The sequence below is a fragment of the Ostrinia nubilalis genome, chromosome 4 (genome assembly GCF_963855985.1).
Source record: "Ostrinia nubilalis chromosome 4, ilOstNubi1.1, whole genome shotgun sequence".
NCBI lineage: Eukaryota > Metazoa > Arthropoda > Insecta > Lepidoptera > Crambidae > Ostrinia > Ostrinia nubilalis.
The window spans coordinates 1,444,928-1,471,932 of record NC_087091.1 but is presented as its reverse complement, the minus strand read 5'-3'; the positions used below and the strand labels follow the sequence as shown (position 1 = coordinate 1,471,932).

At 37.0% G+C, this 27,005-nt stretch overlaps 3 protein-coding genes across 4 annotated transcripts; all 3 read left to right on the top strand.

Moving 5' to 3' along the window:
• The first annotated feature begins 1,013 nt into the window (after positions 1-1,013).
• LOC135071300 (cytochrome P450 4C1-like) lies at positions 1,014-7,491 on the top strand. The gene is made up of 8 exons (XM_063965090.1): positions 1,014-1,122; positions 1,391-1,576; positions 2,356-2,552; positions 2,802-2,868; positions 2,947-3,136; positions 3,870-4,021; positions 7,045-7,224; positions 7,325-7,491. The coding sequence occupies exons 1-8, from the start codon at positions 1,014-1,016 to the stop codon at positions 7,489-7,491; spliced, it is 1,248 nt and encodes a 415-aa protein (XP_063821160.1).
• A 2,939-nt stretch (positions 7,492-10,430) lies between these two features.
• Positions 10,431-18,925, top strand: LOC135088457 (cytochrome P450 4V2-like). 2 transcript variants are annotated; one of them, XR_010261042.1, is made up of 11 exons: positions 10,431-10,739; positions 11,582-11,671; positions 12,149-12,259; positions 12,822-13,007; positions 13,583-13,779; positions 14,924-14,981; positions 15,327-15,522; positions 15,757-15,908; positions 16,884-17,063; positions 17,886-18,439; positions 18,470-18,925. XR_010261042.1 is itself a non-coding variant. In XM_063983272.1 (10 exons), the coding sequence occupies exons 1-10, from the start codon at positions 10,583-10,585 to the stop codon at positions 18,056-18,058; spliced, it is 1,500 nt and encodes a 499-aa protein (XP_063839342.1). In that variant the 5' UTR covers positions 10,431-10,582; the 3' UTR covers positions 18,059-18,925. The 2 variants fall into 2 exon arrangements, 1 of the variants encoding a protein (XP_063839342.1); XM_063983272.1 differs by having other exon boundaries at positions 17,886-18,925.
• Positions 18,926-21,017: 2,092 nt separating this feature from the next.
• LOC135071422 (uncharacterized) lies at positions 21,018-23,626 on the top strand. The gene is made up of 2 exons (XM_063965211.1): positions 21,018-21,095; positions 22,083-23,626. The coding sequence occupies exon 2, from the start codon at positions 22,083-22,085 to the stop codon at positions 22,995-22,997; it is 915 nt and encodes a 304-aa protein (XP_063821281.1). The 5' UTR covers positions 21,018-21,095; the 3' UTR covers positions 22,998-23,626.
• The last annotated feature ends 3,379 nt before the right edge of the window (positions 23,627-27,005 follow it).

The following is a 27,005-nucleotide window of genomic DNA, read 5'->3' as shown; positions in this document are numbered from 1 at the left end:
TAATGAATTCGTGACAACTTATTCTTTATTACACACACTAATACTCACGTAAATCACGTTTTAATTTATGCTAGGTCCTTGCGATACGACCACATAATTATTAATTTGTCTGCTAAAGACTCTTTAGACTCGTTTGCCTACTTTATTGTAAGTGAAAATTCTTAAGTATAGCAATGACAGTGCAATTTTTCATAGTGGGCATATTGATATGGGTGTTGAAGATATGGTGGAGCAACAGACATAAAAGAAAATTAGCTAAAACTATGGGAAATAGCCTGAAAAGTTGGCCAATTATTGGTCACGCGCATTATTTCCTTGGATCTAACGCAGGTATGAAGAATCAAGTGGGTAACATATTTCCAAATAATTGAACTGCTTCAAGCATAGAAAAAATAAATTCAACAATCATTAAAAAGTTAATAAGATCAAGAATCGACAGCACTAAAAAGGCGAATGACGGGCTAAAAAGTAATTTCACCCTTTATTTTTACAGATCGAATGAAATCAATCCATGAAATTGGAAATGAAAGCATCAAGCGTGGAGGAGCAACCTGCATTTGGCTTATGAACAAATTAGTCGTTAGTAAGTCATCGCTTCATTTTACCATTTAACTAGGTTATTTTATTAAATAGTAATTTATTTTATTTAAATAATTTAAACATAATTTTTTTATAAACTGCCGAAGACTTTTATGTCGCCCTTTAAATATTCCGAGAGCTGGAAGACGTAGTGTGGGCAGGCCTCCAACTAGATGGACCGACGATCTGTTGAAGGTCGCGGCAAGTACCTGGATGCAGGCAGCATAGAACTGGTAGTTGTGGAAATCCTTGAGTGAGACCTTGTTCAGCAGTGGATGTCATTTGGCTGAAACAAACGAACGAAACAAAAGCTTGTGCAAAAATTTATTGAAAATAATGTCAATATGCGACGTGTGTTATCATAATTATGCACAAAATAGGCAACGTCTAACAACGCGAAGCTTTTGTGTCTGTCATTGAATTTGTTTGCAGTGATGGCCGACCCGGTTGACGCCGATTTCGTACTCAAAACGTTCTTGAGCAAAGACGATACTGTCGATGTGACCCGTAATCTAATCGGATATGGCAGTCTTTTTGCACCAGGTAGCAGTTCAAAATTATTTTTAAAAATTTTTGCAACAATTTCTCATTACCTTACGTTTTCATGTTTAATCAATCTCTGGCTGCTGCAATACAGGCCTGCAAGCCTAGTGCAGGAGCCGCAGAAACCACGGGCAAAAGCTAGCATCATAACTAACTAGGTATATGCCATCCTATTCGACTACTAATGTCGTCTTTTGGTATAAAGGTCTTCAGAAACGTCTATATTCTTCTAGAAGCTCTTATCTTTTTGTATTTACAACTCTTTCAGTATCAATATGGCGTCCCAGGCGAAAAATCCTCGTTCCTCACTTCAACTTCAAAAGGCTATTAGAATTCGTGAGAGTCCACTCCAGACTGAGCCGGGTGATGGTGGAGAAACTGAAGCCCAACGTTGGGACTGGTGCCTTCTCTCTGTGGGACTACATTACTACCTATACTATGGATGCTATTGGTGGTATGTAACTTGGCAGTTGTTGTTTTGGGGCAGGCAATGTCGTGTGGTTACAGCAGAGTATAATAGCACTCCCTCTCTTATTTATTTATTGAGTCTACATGAGATACAGTGACAAACTTACCAAAAAAAAATTACAAAAGGGGTGAGCTTACCTTTGTAATTTTTTTTTGTATGTTGCTGCTACAAAAACTATCATCACAGCATGGATAACCCATATCCCTTGAAAGTCGTGAAAGGATTTATCAAAATTTTTAGCATAAAGAGTTGTATCTCAAACTAAGATGACTTAGAAATAATTATGCGAGCAACAGAAATCTGCGAGATAAAGAATTCCCTAATCTATCTGGCTAATGAGGGATTGTAGGCCAAACTGGCAAGTTATAGAGAGCTTCGCTCTTAGTAGAAACTAAATGGCCTGATGATGGTTTTTTTTATGCTAGACAAGGCAGGTATTTGACCGCAATCGCACCTGGTGTTAGGTGAGATGCAGTCTAGGATGATACATATCTGCCCTGTAAGTGCCTATTCACTCTCGCCTTGAAAACGCCCGAATTATAGTGTTCAGGAAATACAACAGCAGGCAGCGAATTCCAGTCCCTAGCTGTTCGCATTATAAATGAGGTGATGAGTAGTTAATTGTACTTAGAAATTTCCACGTGATATTACAGCTTCACTTGGGTGACACATATTGGTTATGCCAATGCCAATATCGGCAATCGGACATAGTAACCCTTGCGCTTCTTACAAGTCTTAATTACGAACTATGAATTCTCACACAGAAATTGTCTTCGGCATAAACTTGGATGCCCAGAAAAACAGCAACCACCCTTTCCCGAAGGCCTTCGAGGAGCACAGCGCATTTCAAGGAGCCAGGGTCCTTCAGCCGTGGCTTCAGAACGACTACCTTTATCAACTGTGGCCATGCAGCTCCGCGTATTACAGGTTAAGCAACTTTATGAAGAATTTCGTTAGTGAAGTAAGTATTTATAGGTAATTCCTTTCAGATTGTACTTATTATAAGAGGCATCATTGGATTCTACCTTAAATAAATTGTGATAGGAGTGAATTTGCAACCGATATGAAAATTCTTATGTGCTATTAACTCTACCCTACTGGAGAATTTATGTTTTTCTTTAAGTTCTAATAATAATTTACATTTTATACTTTTTATTTAAATATTGAGAGCATGACTTACGTTAAGCTTTCCTATTTTTCTGTATTTAAGCTTGTGCTTGAAAAAAAGAAGATATTTACACTCAGGAAGAACGAAGATGAAGTAGAAGGTTATTTATGTAAGTATTCTAATGTATTTAACCCCTTTTAAGTCGGACAAAGTTTTTTACACCTTAGTAACAAAATTGATATTCCAGATGCAAAAGACGATCGACCAAAGGCGATGCTAGAATCTTTCATCGAGAGAGCAGAGTTTACTGATGTAGAAATGAAGGAAGAGATACTAGTGCTAGTTTTGGCTGGGACTGACACGTCGGCAGTGGGCCTTGCCTTTGCCGTGTCGCTGTTGGCTCGACATCAAGATGTGCAGGACAAGTTGTATCTTGAGTAAGTGTTGTCACACATGACAAAAATGGGTGTATCCTTTTTCGATTTCCGTTGAAGGAAATACTGGGATTAATTATCTCACAATTTACATCGTGGATATAATGACACCCGTAAAACATTAGGTACGCCATATAAACTTAAAAACCTCAACTTTATACCTATTATGTTTTAAGATCAATTGAAAAGATTCTACAGATTTATTAATTAATAATTTATTTATTTATTAATGCCTTTAATTAAGACAACACTTAGTTCTAAACACTTTTAGGTATAGTAATTCGTAGTGTTTGTATTTTGGTTGTCCTAATAAGTAAAATAAAATTTATATAATTTGGCTTGCTGCTGTCCTTACACACAAATACTTCTAAATACATTCAATATTTATGAAAAATATACAATAACTATAGTAAAAGTAATGACTGCTTACTTATTTTTATAATGCAAACAAAATCTTCGTCTTATTAATTGATCCCTTTGCTTCAGTTTATCCTTATCAATATTTTTTGGAGTGTTATTGAAATATCTTTGCTGAACTTCGAGACAGGCCCTGGCGCGGTCTTGATCTATGCTGAGGCACCTCTTTTTGTCAGAGGGGCACAAGCAGTCTGTCCATCAGTGTATCTCTTTCATTATGTTCCTATGTTTTGCCTGCTTGTATACCATTCTTTCAAATAAAAACGAAAAATTAAATTAAATCATACTTGACGATCATTGCAATCGTTTTATGTTCTAGACTAAAAGAGTTCTACGGTGACTCGAGCAGACCAGCGATGGGAGAAGACCTGCCACACTTAAAGTACCTCGAAGCTGTGATCAAGGAAACCCTGAGGCTGTATCCTTCTGTGCCCTTGATCGTGAGGAAAATCGATCAGCATGTCACACTCCGTTAGTATTGATTTTATTGGTTACTGGCGGCCGCCCGCGACCTACGTTCTAAAAGGAACCCCCATGCAAAATTTGAGAATCCTAGCACTTGTAGTTTCTGAGATTTCGTGATGAGTGAGCGAGTCAGTGTCCTTTCGTTAACTTTGCTCGTGACATCGTAAGCGTGGAAATTGTTTGAATTATTTTTTCCCGTTTTCGCAACATTTTTCATTGATGCTCTGCTCCTATTTTTTTTTACTCCCGTTAGCCCCTCGTAATTTATGCTTATGTCACGAGTGAACTCACTACAATAGTCGAGCGGCGGCGAGGATCGAACCCGCGTTCCCCGGATCACGAGTCGGCCAGTCCGACCCCTTCACCGTTCGGCTATCGTGGTTTTAATTGCTTCGGTTCTATTGGTCATAGCGTGATGGTATACATATAGCCTATAGCTTTTCTTGACAAAAATATGCCATCCAACACAATCAGAAGTTTTCAAAACGAAACAGTAGTTGCTGAGACAAAACAAGCAAACGAGCTCTTCAGTTTTGTAAAATTAGTATGTACAGAACTAAATAGTACCTATAGGTTATCGTGAAATATTAGTTTACATATTTAACCATAGTACTACCTACAGATTATTTGTTTGCTCACCTACGAAATAGACGGACGTTTACCAGAATTTACGTGTACTTATCCATCCATCCATCCAAGTCTGGCCAGTGCACTCTTAACTAAATTGCTAGTTGAGTCGTGTATATGTTACGGTCAAAGTGATAAATGTGAAAATTATGAATAATCGCCGGTTATTATGAATAATTACCGCATGATTTGGTAAATGTGATTAATATGAGGTCATTTATGTGTGTATAAAACTAAATAGGCGGCTTAGGGCCACCCAAGGGCCACCCCCGCCGCACCTTAACCTATTTTTCACTTTAAATCAAAACATTATGTTATAGGCATCATGAAAAAGTAATATTATGCAAGAAACATTCCAAACTCATTTTGCCAAATTATATTAATAATATGATATCAAAACGTTCAAAAGTTTGGCTGTACACGAACACGTACACAAGATGTTGTTCTCTTTTATGAAATTTGTTAGTAATAAGGTTGAATTATTAAATAATCACTGTTAAATGTGATTAATTTATCACTTTCACCGCGACTGTCGGGAATTATTCATAATGACCGGTTATTATTAATAATTTTCAATTTATCACATTAACCGTAACATATATTTTATGTTTTGGTTTGTCATAAAAATCATAGAAGACTAACGCCCGTATTCACAAACATTACTGTGAGGTCACACAGTGCGCGTGGACGCACAGGGTCACACACGAACCAATCACAGAGCTTTATTCAACGCTGTGCGTTCGATTTGCTGCTTCACTTAAGCAAGCATCGTTTGTGAATACGGGTGTAATACTGTTACTAATAATACACGAGTTAGAGAGGTATATTATATTCTAGTAAGTAAGAATTAGATAGAAGTTATTAATTTATTGATACAAGTAAACACTTCAATTTTATCATTAAGTAAACCTTACTGGAATGAGAACATACAGCTTCTTCATATCGTGTCGACAACAAACCTACACAGTGTCAGCCCAAAACTCCGCTACAAGAGTGGCGTTGTCAGCAGCATTCATTAAATCCTCCTGAGTGCAGTTGCTCGGGCACTCAGGGCACGACATCATGTGCTTCATCGACTGATATAACTAATAACTGTTTACTAAAATATGCATATTACTAATGACGTATGATAACTATCAGTCACCATAAAGCCATAAAAGACTAGTTCATTACCTACTACTACTACTACTACACGATGTTTTTTCCTCGTCGGTAATTTAGTAGAATAACATTTAGCAATTAACTCCTAACCTGCGTTGCGTCAGCAAAAAATCTGCCACATACCTAACTACGTGGTCAATGTACCTACAGACAGCACGTCAAGCTTTACACTAAGCTGTAGGGCCTGTAGGTTAGAAGCTATCTCGCAACAAAAATGTACAGTTGATGTGCTGCAGTCTGTACTTCTGAACGAGCATTTTCAAGGTAACATTGCCAGTAAATATAATAATTATTGATGTTCGTTTTAATACCTTGATTTGGTTCTAAATAATGTGTAGTAATCCTTTGTGCAATCCCTTTTCAATCATAAATTTAAGAGTCACCAGTGGTAAAAATTTCATAAAATATTTTTGATTTGATTTGTCATCATCACCTTCATCAGGACATTTAGTTTCTACAGGAGGACAAACTTCTGTAATTTACAAGAGGCAATGAGGGTTTGACCTACTCGCAAAATCCCCAAGCTGACCAAAAGGGCTGGGGAGACAGTATGTTCGCATAATCTCCCACACATTTTCCACAATTTGCTTGTTGTTGTACAGGGGCAATAACTATGTCTGTTTTTAATAAATTCTACGAAAACATTCAAGGTAAATAATTCCGTCATTTATGATGTTCAATAGTTTTATTAATGCTTATCGTACATTAATGGTGCTAACTATGACTCTAACTACTAAGTTTGACGTAAATGTATTTAACAGTTACTGCGAAAAACAGGTTAAAATAAATCTTGATAATAGTCGGAAGAAACATTCAATGGTAATAATCGTTTCTTCCGAATGGATATAAAAAGAAAAGAGTCTTAGAAGTCATTAAAATGGATTTAATGAATAAAATTAATGAAATTGAGCTTTAAAAAAGCTTTTTACATTCTAAAATTGGGTATGTGACTCTGTGCTGGAAAAATCAGTAAAGCAATTTCAGTTCCGATTGTGTTTTATCATCAAGCAGTTGCCAGCGTTTTTTCGTTCTTGAAAGGCTCCTGCACTAAGCTTTACTTTATCTTTTTATTGCACGATTAGTATAATTTTGCGATTTTTCGACCTTTTACGTCTTAAGTGTCAAAGACCTGCCTTGTCATGCATAAAAAGCAAGGATTTTGACCGATTTTATTTTTAAAGTAAATACTGTTTTAGTCGCTGACGGCTAATATTTTATACTTAATCATTTTTTTCTTACAGCGTCCGGTAGAAACTTGATTCCAGGGATAGGGGTGTACATCAACCTGTGGTCGATTCACAGGAACCCCAGATACTGGGGGTCTGACGCCGAGGTGTACAGGCCAGAACGTTTTCTAGAAGGACAAGAAATACACCCAACTGCCTATATGCCTTTCAGTCGGGGTCCTAGGAATTGCATTGGTAAGAATACCAATCGGATTGGATTTGTTTGACTTTACAGACTTTTAATCGACTGACAGTTGGCGCACAACTCGTGGCACTTAATAACATTACTTTCCAGGGTTTCAGTATGCGACGATGTCCATCAAAACTGCTCTGATAAACCTGGTGCTGAGCTTCAAGTTCTTAGCGCCCTCTGACAGCGAGAGCAAGAGTCTCAAAGTCAAATACGACATCATGTTGAAGCACGTTGACAACTTCAGGGTTAAGTTAGAGGCTAGGAATTGAAAGCTTTACAGTACCTATCAAACTTTACTATTTGCCATCCTTAGCTCTATACAATCCTGCTGTCACTCCATTATAATAAAGTTTTTTCTATCTGTCTATCTTCCTTCGAATAGTGGTCCGTCCTGGATTAAGAGTTAAGAGTAGAATAATAATTTTATAACGTAACTAAAGCCCGGTAGAATTTTGTCCGATGACCCCAAGCTACCCATCCTTATCGCTCGCGCGTAATTATGTTGCTGTCGCGACTGTGCGACGCGCGCCCGCAGTGAGTGTGCGAGCGCGACAGCAACATATTTACGCGCGAGCGATAAGGATGGGTAGCTTGGGGTCATTGGACAAAATTGTACGTGCTCACGGACTAGACTATAGCATCCCGCCCTGGTTTTGACGGCGGATTTAACAATCATAAATAAATGCCACCAAATATCCCGAAATGTATTGCTGCTTTTTTATTAAGGGGGTCCTTAAAATTGTGATTGATTTCCTAAGGGATTCGTGGACAAAAAACGCTGGGCTAAAATTATTCATGTATTTCAAGCAAATTGTAAACAAAACTGTTGAGTTTCCAAATAAATATAATAGATGTAACAATATCACATTTATCAATCAATACTACTAGCGCCATCTCGTGGTGTTCGCCTGCATTACCAAGCCTCCGCGGATCACCGTGCTTATTGCAAGATCTATCCAGTCTAGGAAGTGTTTGCGCCGCTCGCCGCTGGATGACACTAGCACATTGAGAGTCGATTTCTACACCGCGGTGTCCAGATTTTTTTTCCCATAAAGACCTTCCGACGATTATATTGAATATTGTAAGTAAGAAGGAAGTAAGCAAGTAAAGTAATAACCTGAGGTTGCATCCGACTGTGACGTTCTTTAGGGGAATCGCAGATTGGGACTTCCGAAGGCGCATTACGAATATTTGCCCCGCGACTCCGCGTCTGTCTCCAACGTCCTGATTGGAATTGGTTGACGGACGGAGCACGCACGCATTATTTTTGTATATTACGCTGGTACTGCGAAGTAAAAGTACACTTTTTGCTACACCCTGGCCTTCTTATTTGGACCCTGCACCTCAAGCTTGTCAGCCGAGACATTCACACCTTTTATATAGATAGTTTAAGATGTAAAACCATGGGATAGATTTAATTAAGAACCAGTAACATTAACTACAGTTTTGACCTTATTATTGCATAAGTGGGTCAGATCATTGATCACCATGGTCATTGAAACTGGCTGATTGTACAAAATTGTGTACTTTATGTAAATGATGTCATAAAACACGACCGATCGACCGACAACGTCATGAAGGTAGCAAGGCGTGGATGTAGGCCGCTACCAACCGGTCAATAAATTATGGAAATCATTGGGGGAGGTCTATGTTCAGCGGTGGTCCTATGAAATGATGATGGTGATGATGATGATGTCATACAGCAATCCTATTCATGATAGGTTTATTTTCGGGCGTCACCTTTATTTTATTAGAATTAAAAATAAATTGGAATGTTTTGAATATTAGTTACTATTTTAATAAAGAGTCAGAATTAATATATTTTTTTATTTTTCCTTTTTCCATCCGTTACACGAAGTTACAACCACGGTACCAGCCGCCCTAGTACCCACAGAAACCATGCGTTTATAGTTCGATCGCAACGACGAAAACTTATTTTGAATACTAGCAGCCGCCCGCGACTTCGTACGCGTGGATCCCGTTTTACTCCCTTCATCTATCTTACGCGGTTTACATTTTTTCATACAAATATTTTTTCCCGATAACTCCCGTTCCCGTGGGAATTTTGCAATATCCTGTTGTAATTAAGCTTTAAGTTTACTAAGGTACCTGCATGCCAAATTTCAAGCGTCTAACTTGAGCGGTTTAGATTTTTCATACAAAAGGATTTTCCCGCTAATTCCCGTTCCCGTGGGAATTCCTAAGTATACTATAACCTGCCCAGGAGTATGAAGAATAATTGTACCATGTTTCGTTAAAATCCGTCTAGTAGTTTTTGTTTCTATAAGGAACATACCTCAGAACATACAGACAGACAGACAAAAATTTTACTGATTGCATTTTTGGCATCAGTATCGATCACTAATCACCCCCTGATAGTTATTTTGAAAATATATTTCATGTACAGAATTGACCTCTCTACAGATTTATTATAAGTATAGATTAAAAATATTCTAGTTACAATTAAATTTAAATTTTAAAAACATGATACTTAGTTGATTTTATTTATTTATTGAAAATTTAAAATATTGTTTTTATATTATCCTGAAGCATTTAAATGAGACGTGTTATAGCGCTTTCGAAAAGCCTAGTTGCAAAAATAAATTACTTTTTATAGGTGTAATAGTCTATACCAGAACTTCGAACTCCTCCTATGTTCTGATTAATTTTGTTGCGGGTCCAATTAATGTTTAAAACTTTCCCCCGGGACAAACTTGACCTTCATTGGTTGGGTTTTTAAGGCGGTCAAGCTGTAGATCCTGGCTACACAGGAGGTGCAGTGGTGGGAACGTGAGGTGGGAATAGTCCCGTATACCACTTCCTAACCGTGGGGCCATAGAGAAATGTCAAACGGGCGTAATAGGTACGTTAGCATATCCGAAAAAAAAGAACTATTTTACTAGTAAATTATGAATAAAAATATAGAAATTTTTGACTTTGACTTATTTACAATACTGGGATCTTTTTTTATCCACAACGAGGAAGCTCTTGGCCTGTATCTCAGCTGATGGTAAGTGATGATCAGGCCGGAGGTGGAAGTGAGCTTCACCCGGAATCCTCAACCTTTTTGCTAACTCGAAAAACCTATAAAAAAATCTTCCACGTGACGGTAAGCAGGTCCTTCCTCTTTTATATTCTATGAATTTAGCATTACTTTTTAAGACAAGACATGTTTATACGTACAATATTTCAACGTAGACCTCCTAACCGTTTAGACGTGGCGGAGGTCTCCATAATCTATGTCAAGGTTATCAGTTGGAAGCTTTACTTGAATAATTTTTATTTTTACTTTTGTGTACGTGACTATTGCCCTAGTTTTTTAGAACAAAAGTTTTTATAACAGTTTAAAAATTAGAAAAAATGCTAGCTCAAATATTTTTAGTGTCGGCATTAATATGGATGGCAATCTTGTGGTGGCAGAACAGGGGGAAAAGGGATTTGTGCAAATACATCAAATCTGATATACCTTGCTACCCATTTATTGGAATGGCATACAAGTTTGCTGGAAGCAATGAAGGTGAGTCTTTAAATTTAGTCAATTTTCAATATTCTGAATTACATAGTATCAGTTTAAGAAGTATTAAAGGCAGATAAAGGAATTGATTTTAAATGTCACAACCTACATTGTTCTCCGTTTAATTCTCTAGTTCGCTGTAGGAGATCATTGCCATTGATAAGACCTCATAAATTGCAGTGATTTGTATGGCCGTGGGTTGTTTTTTTAGAACAGTTGATTTCCCATTAAATGGCAAACTTAAATGTGCTTTTAAGTGTAGTACCATAGCCAACTGCAAACGGGAATAGACTAATTCCGGAGTCAGGGAAATTTAAATTTTCCGAAGATATACAGGATGATTTTTGTATCAGTGTCAAATATTTTAGGAGCGACTCAGAATCAGTAACTTAATCGATTTAAGTAAAGAAAACAAAAAAAAAAAAACATATTATTTAATTATTTTTGTTCGCTGCCCGCGGTTCCGAAATTACTCACGTGGATAATTTGCTTCGATCATAGAAAAATACGTACACACAGTTAACTGCAAAGCATAATAGACATAATGGTGAGCGAAAATAAGCAGTAACCTTTAAAACTTAAGATATGGGAAGTCATCAATATTTTTTTTTTGCGAAAAATACCACAGTTAGAAATAATTAAGATAAAGTTCTATAGTTCATTATTGTTCTAAAGAGCTTTTAAAAAAATTGAATACTGATAACAAAGTCACCCTGTATGTATTTTTTTCTATGAAATGATTTTATGAATGAAAGTTGTATTTGTATTCTGTTACTGTATCTGTAAATATACCTACTTACTCGCACCTTAATCAGACCATTTACTTAGTCGTCTTCTTTTTTTAGACAAGATGAAAACAGTGATGGACATTGGTAGAGAAGCCATTAAACACAATGGCTGGACACACTTGTGGCTTGGAATGCAGTTATTTGCAGGTGGGAAACTTTAATTTTGACTGAAATTTGTACTACTGGATGCACATAGCATACGATTAAAAAGGAACACCTATATAAAATATATTCGAACTCGAGAAACCGTCATGGCTCGCAGAATTCAGTTTGCAATAGTGAGAAAAAGTTCTCAAGTGGCAACCACGGGCCGGACTACGTAGTCTCAGTGACCTGACGACCTGATGAAGGCCACAAGCAGCGCAGGACATTTCATTATGAAAATCTTTAGGGGAAAACCCGTAGTGGCCTTTGTGAACTTCATTTTATTGAAAAAACTAGCGGTCGCGCGACTTCATACACGTGGAGTCGTGGACCCCGAGCCCCTTAGGAGTGGAGTTGCGTAAAATCCGTTCTTAGCTGATGTCTACACCTTATTAGGAACCTACCTGCCAAATTTCAATAAATATAAAGAAACGGAATATCGTATTCTATAGATTGTTTAAACTTTAACTATTTTTGCAGTGGCCTGTGATCCCGCGGAAGTAGAATTTGTTGTCAAGACTTATCTCGAGAAAGACGATGTCCTTAAATTCACGCAGATGCTCATAGGCAACGGCAGCATCTTTGCCTCAGGTTGGTAAAAATATGGAATAACAATGCTTCAACCACACCAACGTGTGCAGATCGCCATCGCGGCGCGATCACGGCGCGATCATAGGGAAATGGCAGGTCGCGTGAACTGACATGGGTCGCGCGACCTGCCATTGGCCTTTGATCGCGCCGGCGATGGCGATCGCACGCGTTTTAGTCAGTCAGTCAGTGACCTGTCGCTTTTATTTATACATACACATAGATGACGATTGTTGACTGACTAAACATTAAAAATAAATTCTAATGTTGTTTGTGTTGCGCACTATTTGTTGTTGATGTTATTCCTCACTTTAAGCTCTATCAACCAACATTATAATTAGTGCGAATGTGTGAATTAGTTAATAGATGGTATGAAGTTAGTGCTAATAAACATGGATATTTACGCAACCGTGACCCTAAGTACAAATCTCTTCCGGTCTTTGCATTCCAGTTGTGTTATGTTTGTTATGTAAACAATGAATAAAAAAACAAAGTTCCAGTTTATCTGTCAGTTACCTACTATCAGGGACTTTATCAGCAAGTTGAAAAACCTCTAATATTTCAGTGCCAATATGGAAGCCGCGCCGCAAGGTTCTGGCGCCGACCTTCGCACCGAGGAAGCTCAATCAGTACATGCACGTGTTCCAAGAACAAGGAGCCGTGATGGTGGATGAGCTCCGCAAGGTGGCCGATAAGGGCAGCTTCTCGATTTGGAAGTTCATGACGACGTACACTATGGACTCTATTTGTGGTAAATAAAGCTCATTTTTAATATTTAAATTATTTGGAAGTCATTTTAGGCCGATTTCTGACTTGTCGGCGCGGCAGCGGCACGACATCAGCACGCTCGGCATACGCATATTGAGTCAAGTTAGAAAACGGCCTTAGGTTCATTAAGGACTATTTGACCCGAATCCTTAAGTCACAAAAATAATGATTCCTACTTTAGACGTTCGTGGGTTCGGGTGGGATGTTGATTGTTGACACAACAAAATTGGAGAATTGTGTCGATGAAAATTTATTAAATTTTTCTTCGTTCGAGGAAAGTTGATCTATCTATCTATCTATAATCTATAGCAGCCTTTAGGGGGTTTGCCCTCGAACATAGGCCTCCTCTTCAACCCTCTACCGACTTCTGTCCCTGGCCACACGCATCCAGCTCACTCCAGCCTGCTGCCGGATGTCGTCTGTCCACCGTTTAGGCGGTCTTCCCCTGCCGCGGGTGTTGTTGCCCCCGCAACAACACCCGCGGCAGGGGAAGACTCCACTCCAGGAAAGTTGATAGAAGCCAATAAAATCAAGATGGTCTATTCCTTTTTTTTTCAGAAACCACACTTGGTTGCAAATTGGGCGTCCAGAGGCAAGGAGACCACCCCTTCCTGCAGAACTTGGCAGAACTGGCCGAACTAATAGCCAAGCGCATGCTGTCGCCTTGGCTGCACTTTGACTTCTCCTTCAAACTCACCGGCCATTACGATCGGTGTATGAGATATATTAATGCCATCACTGACTTTGTGTCTAAGGTGAATAGTGCCCATGATTTTTTTAAACTATATCTATAAAAACGAAAGGTCACTGACTGACTGACTCATGTCTCACTCACTCATCACGAAATCTCAGAAACTACATGTGCTAGGAGTCTCAAATTTTGCATGGAGGTTGCTTTTAGAACTTAGGTGCTCATTAAGACGGGATTTTGCAAAATTCAACCCCTAAGGGGTTAAAACGGGATCCACGCGTACGAAGTCGCGGGCGGCCACTAGTTCTGTACTTTAGCTAAAGTGCCCATGAATTTTAAATCTGTGCCTAGCATGTTAGATGGTATCGATTTGTGGTCATGAATATCACGTATTGGACTATTGCATGCCCATTAGGAGCAATCTCATCATTCAATTTTAGGGTCGGTTTAGATCAAACGTGCGAAAGCTCATTCTCAAGCAAATTTCTTGTAGGTATGTAAACAGATACAAAGCATTATTTCGCTGTTTTGCCTTTTTTGCAAAGATTATAAGAATGCTCGAGCATATAAATATGCTCGCATATTATGCTCTAGAATCCTTGTTCTTGGGTTAGTTGATATTCGCGTGGTGTAATCACTGAAACGTTTTGTTTACACTAAAAAATCAAGAATTAATGCTGGACTCTGATTCTAGTTCTTTGTTTGTTTAGTCTAAACCCACATTATGAATTTTTCTTAGTAAGAGCCTAGATGCGGTGATGAGGTCAGTAAAGTTGACACCATTTCTCAATTGTTTGCCAGAAAACATGACAGACGGCTGACCTTGTCGGCAACCCACAATCGCACACTTAAATCTGTTAGAAACATTAAATGACTAGGTATTCTACAGTATAAAAGAGACATTATTATGAATACAAAGACCTTAATGCTTGCAATGAAAAATATAAACTTTTTCATGTTAAGTATTTAATGAAAAATGAAACTAATAAACGTGTGTGCGAGCTACTGACCTTTGGAGTCTACAAATGAATAATTAATTCAAAGAGATTTTAAGTGAGATACAAGATTGTTACTTTTCTTATAATCATTGGAGCCTGTTATACCAAAATACGAGTTCAGTTTAGGTTGTGCGATTTGGAAAGGAACCTTACGTTTAATGATAATTTTCTTTACATAATAAATATAAAACATGAATTTTCCGATTTCAGATAATAAAGTCAAGGAGGGCTGCGCTGAAGAAAAATAATAATACGAGTATAAGCGATGGTAGGTGCATTAATTCAATGAAATATGTATTTAAATTAATAATACCTAATACTTTTTTATGAATGAGACTTTTTTTTTAAGTTATAATAAGGGATAAAAATTTTGCCATCCATTCCAACTGTGAACCCAGAACATGACCCTGGTATTCTGCGGAAGTCATTGCTGTTGTAAAGAACGTCTTTAATTACAAACAAAAAAGTACAAAACAAAAGTATAAAAAAGGCAGAGGCAGGGGAGAAACCAATTTATGGTAGCTGACTTTCCACTCTAGATCTCAGCTACACAGGAATTGCAGCAAATGAAAAGTGAGATCGGTTCCGTTTCTGTATCTGACTATCCTTTCAGAGTATACTCCAAAGCCATTCTTGGACCTACTGATCGAATCGTCTGGTGGCGCGGAACACGGTTACACCGACAGGGAGTTGCTGGAAGAGTCTCTCGTGATGCTGATTGCCGGCAACGACACTTCAGCGGTGGGGGCGTCCTTCGTAACCGTCATGCTGTCGCAGCATCTTGATATGCAGGAGAAGATTTATAAAGAGTACGTATACGGCACTATTTTCACCTCTAGTTCCCACCGCTGCAACTCCTGTGTAGCCAGGACCTACAGCTTGACCGCCAATAAGAACCCAACCAGTAATTCACGAAATCCACTTACGGAGAAAATACAAAGACAATTATTACAACAAAATATAATATAACTAACTATTATGCACTAATCATATCGAGAATTAATCAAAAGGCGAATACAAGTTTGAAACTAACTTTATTGCAGAATACAGGAAGTATTCGGTGACTCGGACAGGCCAATCACAGCCGAGGACCTGCCTCACCTAAAGTACTTGGAGGCCTTCATAAAGGAAACGCTCAGGCTGTACCCACCAGTACCAATCACGGCAAGGAAAGCAGACAAAGAATGCGTCACCCGTAAGTATCATGCATGACACAGACATACTGATTATCGCTGGTCCTCCTATTGGCACATTCTGAGGCACATAGCGTATTTGTTCCCATTTTGGTCAAGCAAGATATTACAGGCTTAAATCAACTTGACTGTCTGAAATAAAAATGATTCGGAGGACACATTAAAAGACTCATAAAACTCATTAATTTATGCAAGTAGGCATTTAAAAAGCACTTTTACACGTCCCAGTATTAACCCTACCACTGCTTCAGGACAATAAATGGGCCAGTGCTGAAAAGAAGCAGCACAATAAACTCAGTCACTATTGTCAGCCTCTTTTTCGTTTTCTTAGTTAATTATAGACTCATACGATAGAATGAAACTGACAGACTTTGAACAGACTCAGAAGCGTGTTTTGTAATTATTTACTAGTTTGTCACTGATATACTTTGCAATTTTATTAAGTCCCGTTTTAAACCCCTCGTGGTAAGCTAAACACGCTTGTATTTTGAGTGGGTTCAACACAATAGTCGAGAAGGAGCGGAGTAAATTAAAAGATTGGATTTTAAAGATTGGTTGACGCATGAGTTTACCAACTAAAAATATATGCACGTCAATACCGGGTGGAATCGATAAATGATTTCACTCGATTATTCCAAAAACTATACAAGAAATCGTAAAACTGATTACTGATCCTAAAAGTGGTTCAATAGCTCTATCAAACGGTATCAATAATAGGTTATAGAATAAATTGGATCTAACCGAAAATTCAATATACCTATAATACTAACTAACTTAACATTAAAATAGTAAGACACGGGTCTTAGACTCCACAGTCTGCTTGTGACCACGGCTGCAGCGCCTGCAGCATAGCAGCCGAAACGACAAGCCGTGAGTACATAATGTAACTCGTTAATAAACGTCGCGTTAAGACCCGTGTCTTACTAGTTTAGTTGAAATGGAACGCGAAAGTTTAAAATAACTTAACATTTAAACAGCTGCGGGCACAAAACTCATTCCCGGAGTGGGCGTGGTGATCCACATGTGGGCGATCCACCGCAACCCCCGCTACTGGGGCGCGGACGCCGAGGAGTTCAGGCCGGAGCGGTTCTTCGACAGCCCTCCGACCCATCCAGCTGCGTATATGCCGTTCAGCTACGGTTCAAGGAACTGCCTTGGTAAGGAATAAGGAGGAAGTTTTTATTCAGTACTTAGACCCTTTCCAGGGCGCTTATACAAATATACAGGATGACTTTGCAATCAGTATCCATTTTTTTTAATAAGCTCTATAGAACAATTTAACAATACAACTTTATCCTAATTATTTTTTATCGTGGTATTTTGCTAATCTAATTCGCGGGTGTCCACTGTCCATATCTTATTTTTTAAAGGTTAAGGATTATTTTCGCTCACCATGTCTATTCTTATGTCTATTAAAAAAAATATTTACGTAAAACGATTAAGTTACTGATTCTGAGTCGCTCCTAAAAATTTGGATACTGATTACAAAATCACCCTGTATACCTCCCAAATAGCTTGCCCACCACTTCGGGACAACATATTATTATGGGCTGGTGCCGAGAAGACGTGACGGAAGAAACTCAGCTGTCCAAAGCCCAACGGGTTTTTTGATATCGGAGTATAGATCAAAAGGTGGAATATTATTGTAAACGCCTGAATATCGATCTCTGTTGAAGCGCACATACGAGTATGCTATGTTACAATTTAGAGAAAACGTCAACACTCTATCTGTAATTTTATAAATGTTATTGTTCGTTCACGCAAAAACTACTCATCGGATTTTGAAGATAAGATCGAACCCAGTCACGTCAAACTAAATGTACCTTTCCGTAAAAAATGCCTTTTGCCAATTAGATGTTTAGTATTCAAAGTAATTAAGTATTCCATGATTTAATTTCAAACAATAAGAATTTCGCTGTAAATGTTCGAACTGTAAGACGTAAAAATTAAGGGCCTAATAATACTAAATAACATTTTAGGTTACCAGTACGCGATGATGTCTATGAAGACCATCATCACATCACTCGTGAGGGAGTACAAGGTCCTGCCCGCTTCAGGGACCAGCAATAAGGAGCCTCTACGATTACAATACGACGTCATGATGAAACATGTTGATAACTACGAAGTCAAACTGCAGACCAGAAGTCACTGAGGAGAAGGAATGAATACAATACATTTAAGAAGAATGAACAATAAAGACTCGAAGGCCATGTCCAGATGACGGTTTTTACTCGCGCGTTTTGAATCGCGCGATTGAGATTCTGAGGCAATACTCGCGACTGCATGTGGACAGAATGTATCACTCTCTAGTACCTCACTATCGTGTGATTCGAAACTTGCGAGTAAAAACGCGTCATCTGGACAGGCTCGAAGATACTCCACTATAGACCGGTCAAATTTTTGACATAAACCCTGCAATAATTCGCATACAGCTGAAAATTGGTACGAATGTTCGGAGCACCATTATGAATGAAATGTGAAAAGTCCCCATCGATCCGTTAGGTGCTAAAAAAATCAAAGTTATAAAATACGGGTATTTTGCGATTTTCAACCAAACGGTAAGTTACATCATAAAAATATGTAAGACAATATGTAAAATAATAACTATTAAAATTGTCTTTACACTTTCTCCTAAGAGTCAACGTTTCTGTGATACAGTGATTCAATTTTCAGCTGTATGCGAATTATTTGCAGGGTTGATGTCTAATTTGACCGGACTACTAGGAGTTGTGGTCATGAATTGAACGGTTTGGTGATATAAAATAGTGATATTATACAGTTTTGAATACATTATGCTTTAATAAGTTAGTATTTTTAGAACTAAACTGCATCTAGACTAGACAGGCCAAGAGAAGAGATCAAAGTAAAACGCCTATTTGAATTTTTCAAGCAAAGATGCATGTGAATGACATTATGTGGTAAACAATTTAGTGGCTAGTACAGAACAGTTATATTGTGCATTTAAGTATATTTAAGAAGTAGGTGCTTTAATTTTGAAAATAGCTAGATAGATAGATAAGGAAGTACTCGTATTTTGTAAACTCAAGTACCTAAATGCATTAATGTATGATCGTTTCTGAAGGAATCTCAATGTTTACAATAAACACTATTGCATTTTCAGGATTTTTTTTTTTATGTGAAACATCACAATAAAATTGATGACATTTGGGTCAAATTGTTTTCTTATATTTATTTTTAGTACCAATGTGAAAATAAAAACCGAGCCTTTCTTAACTTGATTGATAAATTGTTATGAAAAACCCCTTTCTTAAAAAGGCTAACGCATCTGTTAGCTCTTCTACCGATAGTGATGTCAATTTTTTGGCTGTGGTTATAATAGTGACGGAGTTCAGTGAATACAGTGAAAACATATTATGACATTCAGAAACCTATGGTTTCGTTGCCACAATGTACGCGGGAGGTGCGATTTATTTGATGTAGAGTACATTAAATAAATCGCACCTCCCGCTACAAGCACTTTCAAACGTATGCATCCCTACTTCCCACCAATACTGACACCATTTAAAAGCCTAGTTCTAAACTTCATTTCATTAACGGAAAGGTTTTTACACTTTTTACCCTTAAAATGTGTCTTTATAAGGATGGGGCACCATGATTGTGTCAGAAGAAAATCTTTATTAAAGTTCGCGTCGCGGAAGGTGCGATTTATTTGATGTTGAGTGTAGTTCAGCCGTGGTAAAGTTGATGTTGACTTTATTTTGTGACCATACTTTTGTGGAGCTGGTGATGACGAAAATCGATCAAAGGTTTAATAAAGAAAAAAACAAAAAATACACTTCCAGTTCCTTTAACTCGATATGGAACTATCTCGATAAAAAGTCGATAACCACGCATCCATGCGTGAATATGCAAACACCCATTTACAGCAAAAAACCACCACCTGTATCTGCGGTTATAGTAGTCATTAGGTATTACGAAATAGGGTTCAAATTACTAGTTTAACTTGTTAACGTAACGATTTCCGTATGCTGGGAATCTCGTAGTTCCCGACTTAGACGAGTAAGCTGTAGGTTGAAGCCAGGGGTTTAGAACTTGGAGCTTTCATGTTTTAAACTAAAAACTCGAAACAATATTTTATTTTCAGCAAATAAAAAGAAACTCATACAACTCATTTAATTTTGCAAATAGGCTTTTAAAAAGCACTTTTACACGTCCCAGTATTAACCCTACCTCCGCTTCGTGACAATAAAAGGGCCTGAGCTGAAAAGAAGCAGCGCAAGAAACTCAGTCACGATTTGTCAGCCTCTTTTTCAAGGGTTTAAATAGTTGGTTATTTAATTAACCCTGGTGTATATTTTTAACATAATATGTGCTCAGTCTTCTTCCCTTTACCTACTCTTTCCCATATTTTGCTTGCATCAAACCCGACAGAATTGGTTTCTAGTGCTTTCAGAAAAACAGGATTAAATTCGGCACGAAAGATGTTAATATGTGAGTGCAGGAGGCATTGTTATTATGTTGGCTACACCTTGAGCCTTGTTAAACGCTTATGGGAACTCATAGGTTTGACATCAGGGTTATTTAAGCAGTTTCAATAGCTAACCTAATAACCTAACCTATGAGCTCAGAAAACAAAAGAAGACTATAATCGCAGCCTATCACAAGAAAATAAAGGAAGATCCTAGAGATAATTACGCATGGAAAAGACTCCTTCAGGACACACATACCTACATATCACAAATTTTAATATACTCGAAGTTTTTCTCACCAACAGTTTGGGAAAACGTATCTGATGTTGCTGGGACAAAGTGACGGAAAATCTCAGTTACCATTGTCAACCTTTTGTGTATGGAACTATAATAAACTAGCGGCTGCCCGCGATTTCGTACGCGTGGATCCCGTTTTACCCCTTTAGGGGTGGAGATTCGTAAAATCCGTTCTTAGTGAGCACCTACGTTCTAAAAGGAAACCCCCATGTAAAATTTGAGACTACTAGCACTTGTAGTTTCTGAGATTTTGTAAAGTCAGTCAATCAGTGACCTTTCGCTTTTATAAATATAGATTTCAATTATTTTATTGTGCTTAAACTAGTAAATAGAAAAATATAAAATAGTGCAACGGATTCAGCACACCTGGCGCAGTTCAGGCGAGTTCAGTCAACCCTCGCGCTCCCGTCGGCGCGCGCGCACTCCTGCGCAGGACGGGCTGGCGCGAGCTCATCGTCAAAGGTAAGCTATATTTTACATTATCTCTTACTATTTTTTCAAAAATATCCAGTTTTTTATAAGAGCGCTTTCACATTAGGGCGTTAGAAGCGCGACAGCAGCGCGGCAGCGGCGTTTTAGTAATGCGAAGGCATGCATCTGTCACATAGTATGACATTTTCGGCAGCGCGTCTGTCGCGCGTTTGTCGCGCTACTAAATCGCCTAAATGTGAAAACGCTCTAAGAGAGTGATTGTTCATGAGTTCACAAGTTATATTTACTGCATAACATAGGAGCAGTCAACCTCTAAAGTAAAACCATTTCTATGCATTTTTTTAAATGAAAAATTGACTTTAAGACCCAGATGTGATGTCCCATCTTAAGACCCAAGTGTTTCTTAATATTTAAGTAAGGCGATTCAATAGGTAATGCCTTAGATTTCTTTTAAGTTGCAAATGTCCGATTTGCGTGATTTAAATTACAATTCAATTATTTTATTCTTATGGCAATAGTTTAATATCTACCGTTTTTGATGGATGGATTTGGTTGGGATTAGCAATCTGTTCATAGAGAGATGATGGGTTGCTTTTCGTAAGTCCCCAAAAGGTCGAAGTCAAAAAATTTGAAATCGTACTTAAAGTATTGTTAAAAAAAACTGTGATCTGCCGTGAAGTTCAGCATAAAATTTAAATACTTAAGTTAATAAACGCAAAGTTTAATAAACTTGCAAACCAAACCAGTTTCGTACGTGCTGCAAATAGGAATCGATTTTTCTGGAGTGTAATAGTGGAATTTTTCAAGTTAAGAGCATATAAAGTCGTGCATTACCACAAACGAACCAAATCTCGTTTCCTTTTAATGAGAAAGTAGCAACTTTTACGTTAATCCAGTTGTCCCAAAACTGCATTCAAGTCTATTTCGGTGTCATTCAATACTTTCCCCTCTTATTTAGTTCCAATTCATTTGCTGTTACACCTACGATATGAAAATGAGTCTACTGTCTTTCTACAGATGCAGTGCTTCATCTGTGTGACGTACATGATCATACTGTGCAGCGCACACCCAGCCAAAGACAAGCAAATAGCGGCTCCTCACCAGAAAAAGTCCCTATTCCGTGACGTAATCGAATCGTTAAGAATTCGCGCCCAACTACCAGAAGATTTTAACCAAAATGAAGACAACAATCTATCCCAAAACTACGATAAGTACGGATACGACAACGAACCACCACACTTGCCGAGCGACGCCGACTTTATCCCACGAAGAAACGACAGAATCGAAATGCCGACTCTACCTCTAAAATACCGTTTTCCCAAAAGCTTGAACGACACAGAAGAAAAAGTGGTAAATGTAACAACCGAAGAAATTGTTCTTTTCGTAGATACAGACAAAATTACAAAGACAACTCAAAAGCCAAAGAAACAAAAGCGTCCACAGGCGCCCAACAAAAATAAAGTCGCGAACAAAAATAAAGAGAATGAAGACCAAGAAGAAGAAACTCAGACACCGTTACAAGATAATATGACGCCTGTGTCGAATACTTTAAGTGGCAATAGCCAGATCGGCAACAGAGAATCTCAAACTGTGGTCAAACCAACAGTCATTGTTAATTTTAGGGGTTCTTTGACTCATCAAGATAGTGATATCCGTCTCGAGAAAAGAAATGATAACGATACGGATCGTACCGCTCAGAACATCTTTAATATTAACCAAGAAGTAAATTTTGAGCCTGTTAAGAAGGACGGTAAGAAAGGCTCGAAACCTAAAGTGGGTGACGTGAAGCAAACATTCAACATAGTAACTGATGTCAAAGCCAAAGTAGAAGAGGACATGTTAATGTGTGAGACAGCCACTTGGAACCCAAAGAGAAATGTTCGCGAAGGTCGTAAAAAAGATAACGTGTTGCAAATTTTATTTTCTTTATAATTAGTGAAGGTTATCTGTCTTAGTTTGATAAGCAATTAGAAAGTTAAAGTTTGATGCATTCGATCACGAAATAGACGAGCTTAATTAGGTGATAAATATGTATGTCGTGGAGATGGATGGTGTCAGTTATGATTTATGTATGGACGTGAATGTATAATGTAAGAGCGTCATAATTATAAACTTTTATTCATATTCTGAATTGTTTAAAGATAAGCTTTTAAGAACTGAACGGTCAGTGTAAGTTAGTTTATAAATAGGCAAAGTTAAATACAATTGAGAATTAATTACATATCAGTTCCAATGACTATATTTTTACTTTAAAGTTATTGATTAAGATACAAAAGCGTTTGGCATTAATTACTTATCCATGGTTTTAGATTTATAACTTGCTAGCATACTATGTAACCTATAATAATAAATTTATAGATGTAATTAAAACATCGCAAACTGAATATGACATTTTAATTACATAGTGTTCAATTATACTCAGAATTATTAATAGTTGTATTAGCTTTTAATAGAAATATAAATATTTAGTTGTAATAATAGCTTTACGGGCAATAATTATGACTTTGTGATAGTTTATTAGTAAACAGCTATGCTCTAGATTATGAATAAAGTTTTCAAATAACTGCAATCTTTTTTTTGCGTTTTCTGTGACCTCATTATTGAAATGCGCAATTTTTCAGGAAAGCTCCAAAAAAGTCGAAACGTAACACACAACACACACAAAAACAAAACCACATAATAAGAACTTTAAAGTATATTTACTAAAAAGGGCATGTCCTTCAAATATTGTATGCATAAACATATTATCTGTGCATAAACTAAACCCCTATTAAAATAAATACCCGAGCAAATGTAGCAATTAGTTTGATGAAAGAAAAAATGGCAGTTACGGCCGATGACCAGTTAATGTAAAACGGACTAAAAATAAAAGTCAGTGCACAAAATGTTCTCTTTGTCTTATTTTATGATTGTTCATCTAAAACTGATGATATTTGGACAACACTATTAAATAGTTTAATTTAAATAAATAGTTTCCCTAAAGCATAACAATATCGTACCGGAAAACACAGCGTGGGACGTCCACCCACAAGGTGGACCGACGACATCATAAAGGTAGCAGGGAAGCGCTGGACGCAGGCCGCTGCCAATCGATCAACGTGGAAAGCATTGGGGGAGGCCTTTGTTCAGCAGTGGACGTCCTTTATCCAAGGCACATGATTTAATGTTAGGAACCGGTAGCAACTATTGCTAGTGACTGTGATAGGATTATTTCACGTTACAGGCAAATAAGGCTCTTGTCGTAAGCAATTTTCAAAATAGCCATCCATAATTTGATTTATTTACAACCACAACTAAGCTCTTTAAAGAAATACTATAAGTAGCAACAGGAAACTGTCTCCAATCTACCCAAGTTAAGTCATAATAACCACTTCGATAATTTCTTCGATGACTCAGGAAGGTCCAAGATGCTTAAGGTAGTTGTAAATCCCTTATTTGGTGTTTATGGTCTAACCCGTTACTGCCCCACTGGGCCCACTGCTTTTCCTAATAGAGGTAACCTTCAAATGTTAATAAAAAGATTTAATAGGGTATTTGATATCTTTTAATAGCATATTATAAATACAAAGCATTCGATCTAGTTTTCGAGTTAAGTTTATGGAAAGAACATATTTTATAACATAACGTCTCATTATGATTTATTACGATTTTCGAAATTGATAATCTTCAGATAATAATTGCTTTTTAGGATTGGGGTTTTTTTATGTGACAGGAGGCAAACGAGCAGACGGTAAAAGCAATGCTGCATTTGATCACCAATGACATGGTTTGCACTACTATAGGAACTAAAGCAGTGAAATAAAATGAAAACCAATTGGAAAACATGTTAATGTAGACCAAAAAATTAAATGTTTTAATGATTGTTTTTAATCCTTTTCTCTCTGAGTCAAAGGCGAAGGCCTTTTGCCACAAAGAACAGTTTGCGTTATTATAAATTAAAATAATAACAGTACTTTTACTACAGCGAGAAAAAAGTGCAAGTTTTTAAGCGCACCAATTTACATTTATGATGTTCTTCCTTCGCGAAGAATTGTTTATGGCCAATAATACTTTTTGTGCGAGCTTTAAGCATTGAAATCAGTTATTTTATATACTGTCGCTTACTGGTTTTGTTAAGTTTGAAGCATTTTATTATCATGTCTTCATACATTTTATTTAGTTGTAAAATTCAGCTACAGAAACATTTCTGTGCATGCTGAGGGAGGATTTGAAAATGTAAAGACAGGTATTATAGTTTTCTAAATGTAACGTCTATGATTGCTTGGTTAAAACGACGAGTAGTTGATAATATTAATAATAGGTTGTAAACCAAGCACTCTACTATTACTTTTAGAATCAACAAAATATGTAGAGACTTAGCTTTCTATATTTGGAGCCAGATCTACGAAATCAAAAGTGCGGATTGAATTCGCGTTTCTAAACTACAAGATAAATGGTTTATAGTGTTTGTTTCGTTTCGCTTTCAAAGAACAATGTACTCGGACACCAAACCTTTAATTTGAAGTGGAATTTTCACACGTACAATACTTATTTATACAAACAAACGAAACTAGTTTACGATGGACAGGTCACTTTCTTCACTTTGAACCTTTGTTACAAGCCGTTGCACTAAAGTGTTTTAAAAATAGATTTTAAATAAAACCTTTTCCATAAATTTTGGTTCCGAAGCCAGCTCGGACGTTTCTTGTTCCATAATAAAGTTTTATAAAAGTAATAAGATTGTTTAACGCGTGTTCTTACAGACAATTCTTTCCCTAGTTTAATGTATAAATGTCATAATAAATAGTAATTGTAAACATACTACGTACTTTTGTCTGCATCGTAAGAAACCCCTATTGTATCACATCGGAATCCAAGGAGTCAACTTACAAGTTTATTTTAAGTTTTTACCTAGCTAGACCACAACTTTTTTAAGGTATTAAGTAGGTATAATAATTAATTCTGACTAAATATTTTAATGAAATCTTAATCCATAATGATTTACTTTATGAATTTAAATAGAGTTAAGAAAGACTGCCGGATATCAACTGTCATAATATTTAATCGGTTAAATCTTGTCACATGAACAAATATTATTGCTTTTTCTATCACATTTTTATTCACATTAATCGTATACGACACCTAAAATCTTTAATCTACATGACTGTATCTAAATCTTTGGATACTTGTTGTCATGGATTTTTAAACTTACTTAATTTTGAGGTCCTGGGTTGAATAAAATGTCAAATAAAAAATCTCATACTCACATACTCGTATATTTTTTTCAGGTCAACAAAAAGAAGAAGAAGAAGTTTGTAATCTGATATTTTGATTACAAACTTCTTCTTCTTTATATAAATATAGCAGACCTAAAACATCTCGAAACATACTAAACATTTAAAAATTTGCATGATACATTTTTAACGAATTTCTAATCAATTTCGCTCTCATAATTTCCATGTAAATGTATTAAATTGGTTGTCGAAAGGAAGCGAAGAACTGTAACAGAATTTATTGGTTCATTAAAGATGATCAGGCTGCGATTATTGGTGTCAAATAGTTTTATGGTGGTGGCCAAGTTTATGGCGATTGCCATATTAAAAGTTTTTTAAAAAGTCTTGAGCAAAGTACAGTTTTGTTAAATCTAAACACCTATAAAAAAACACTCACAACAAACTCACAATAATAAAGGGTGTTGCCTTATTTATACCTCACGAGTTCAATAAATAATTAGTTAAAACTAAAAAATAGTACTTACCTTGTTATCATGAAAATTGTAGAGCACATTTTCTTATGTCGCAGATGACTGTTTTGTTTGAAATGTTTAAATTAATCGAAGTTAGCTTTGCTACGCTATTATGAAATTTGCACTTTTTCGGTCATATGTTTAAAATGACACAATAGGGTTCTCCAGTCCTTTACACATTCTGTATAACTTAAGAGTTCAAAGATGAAATTAAT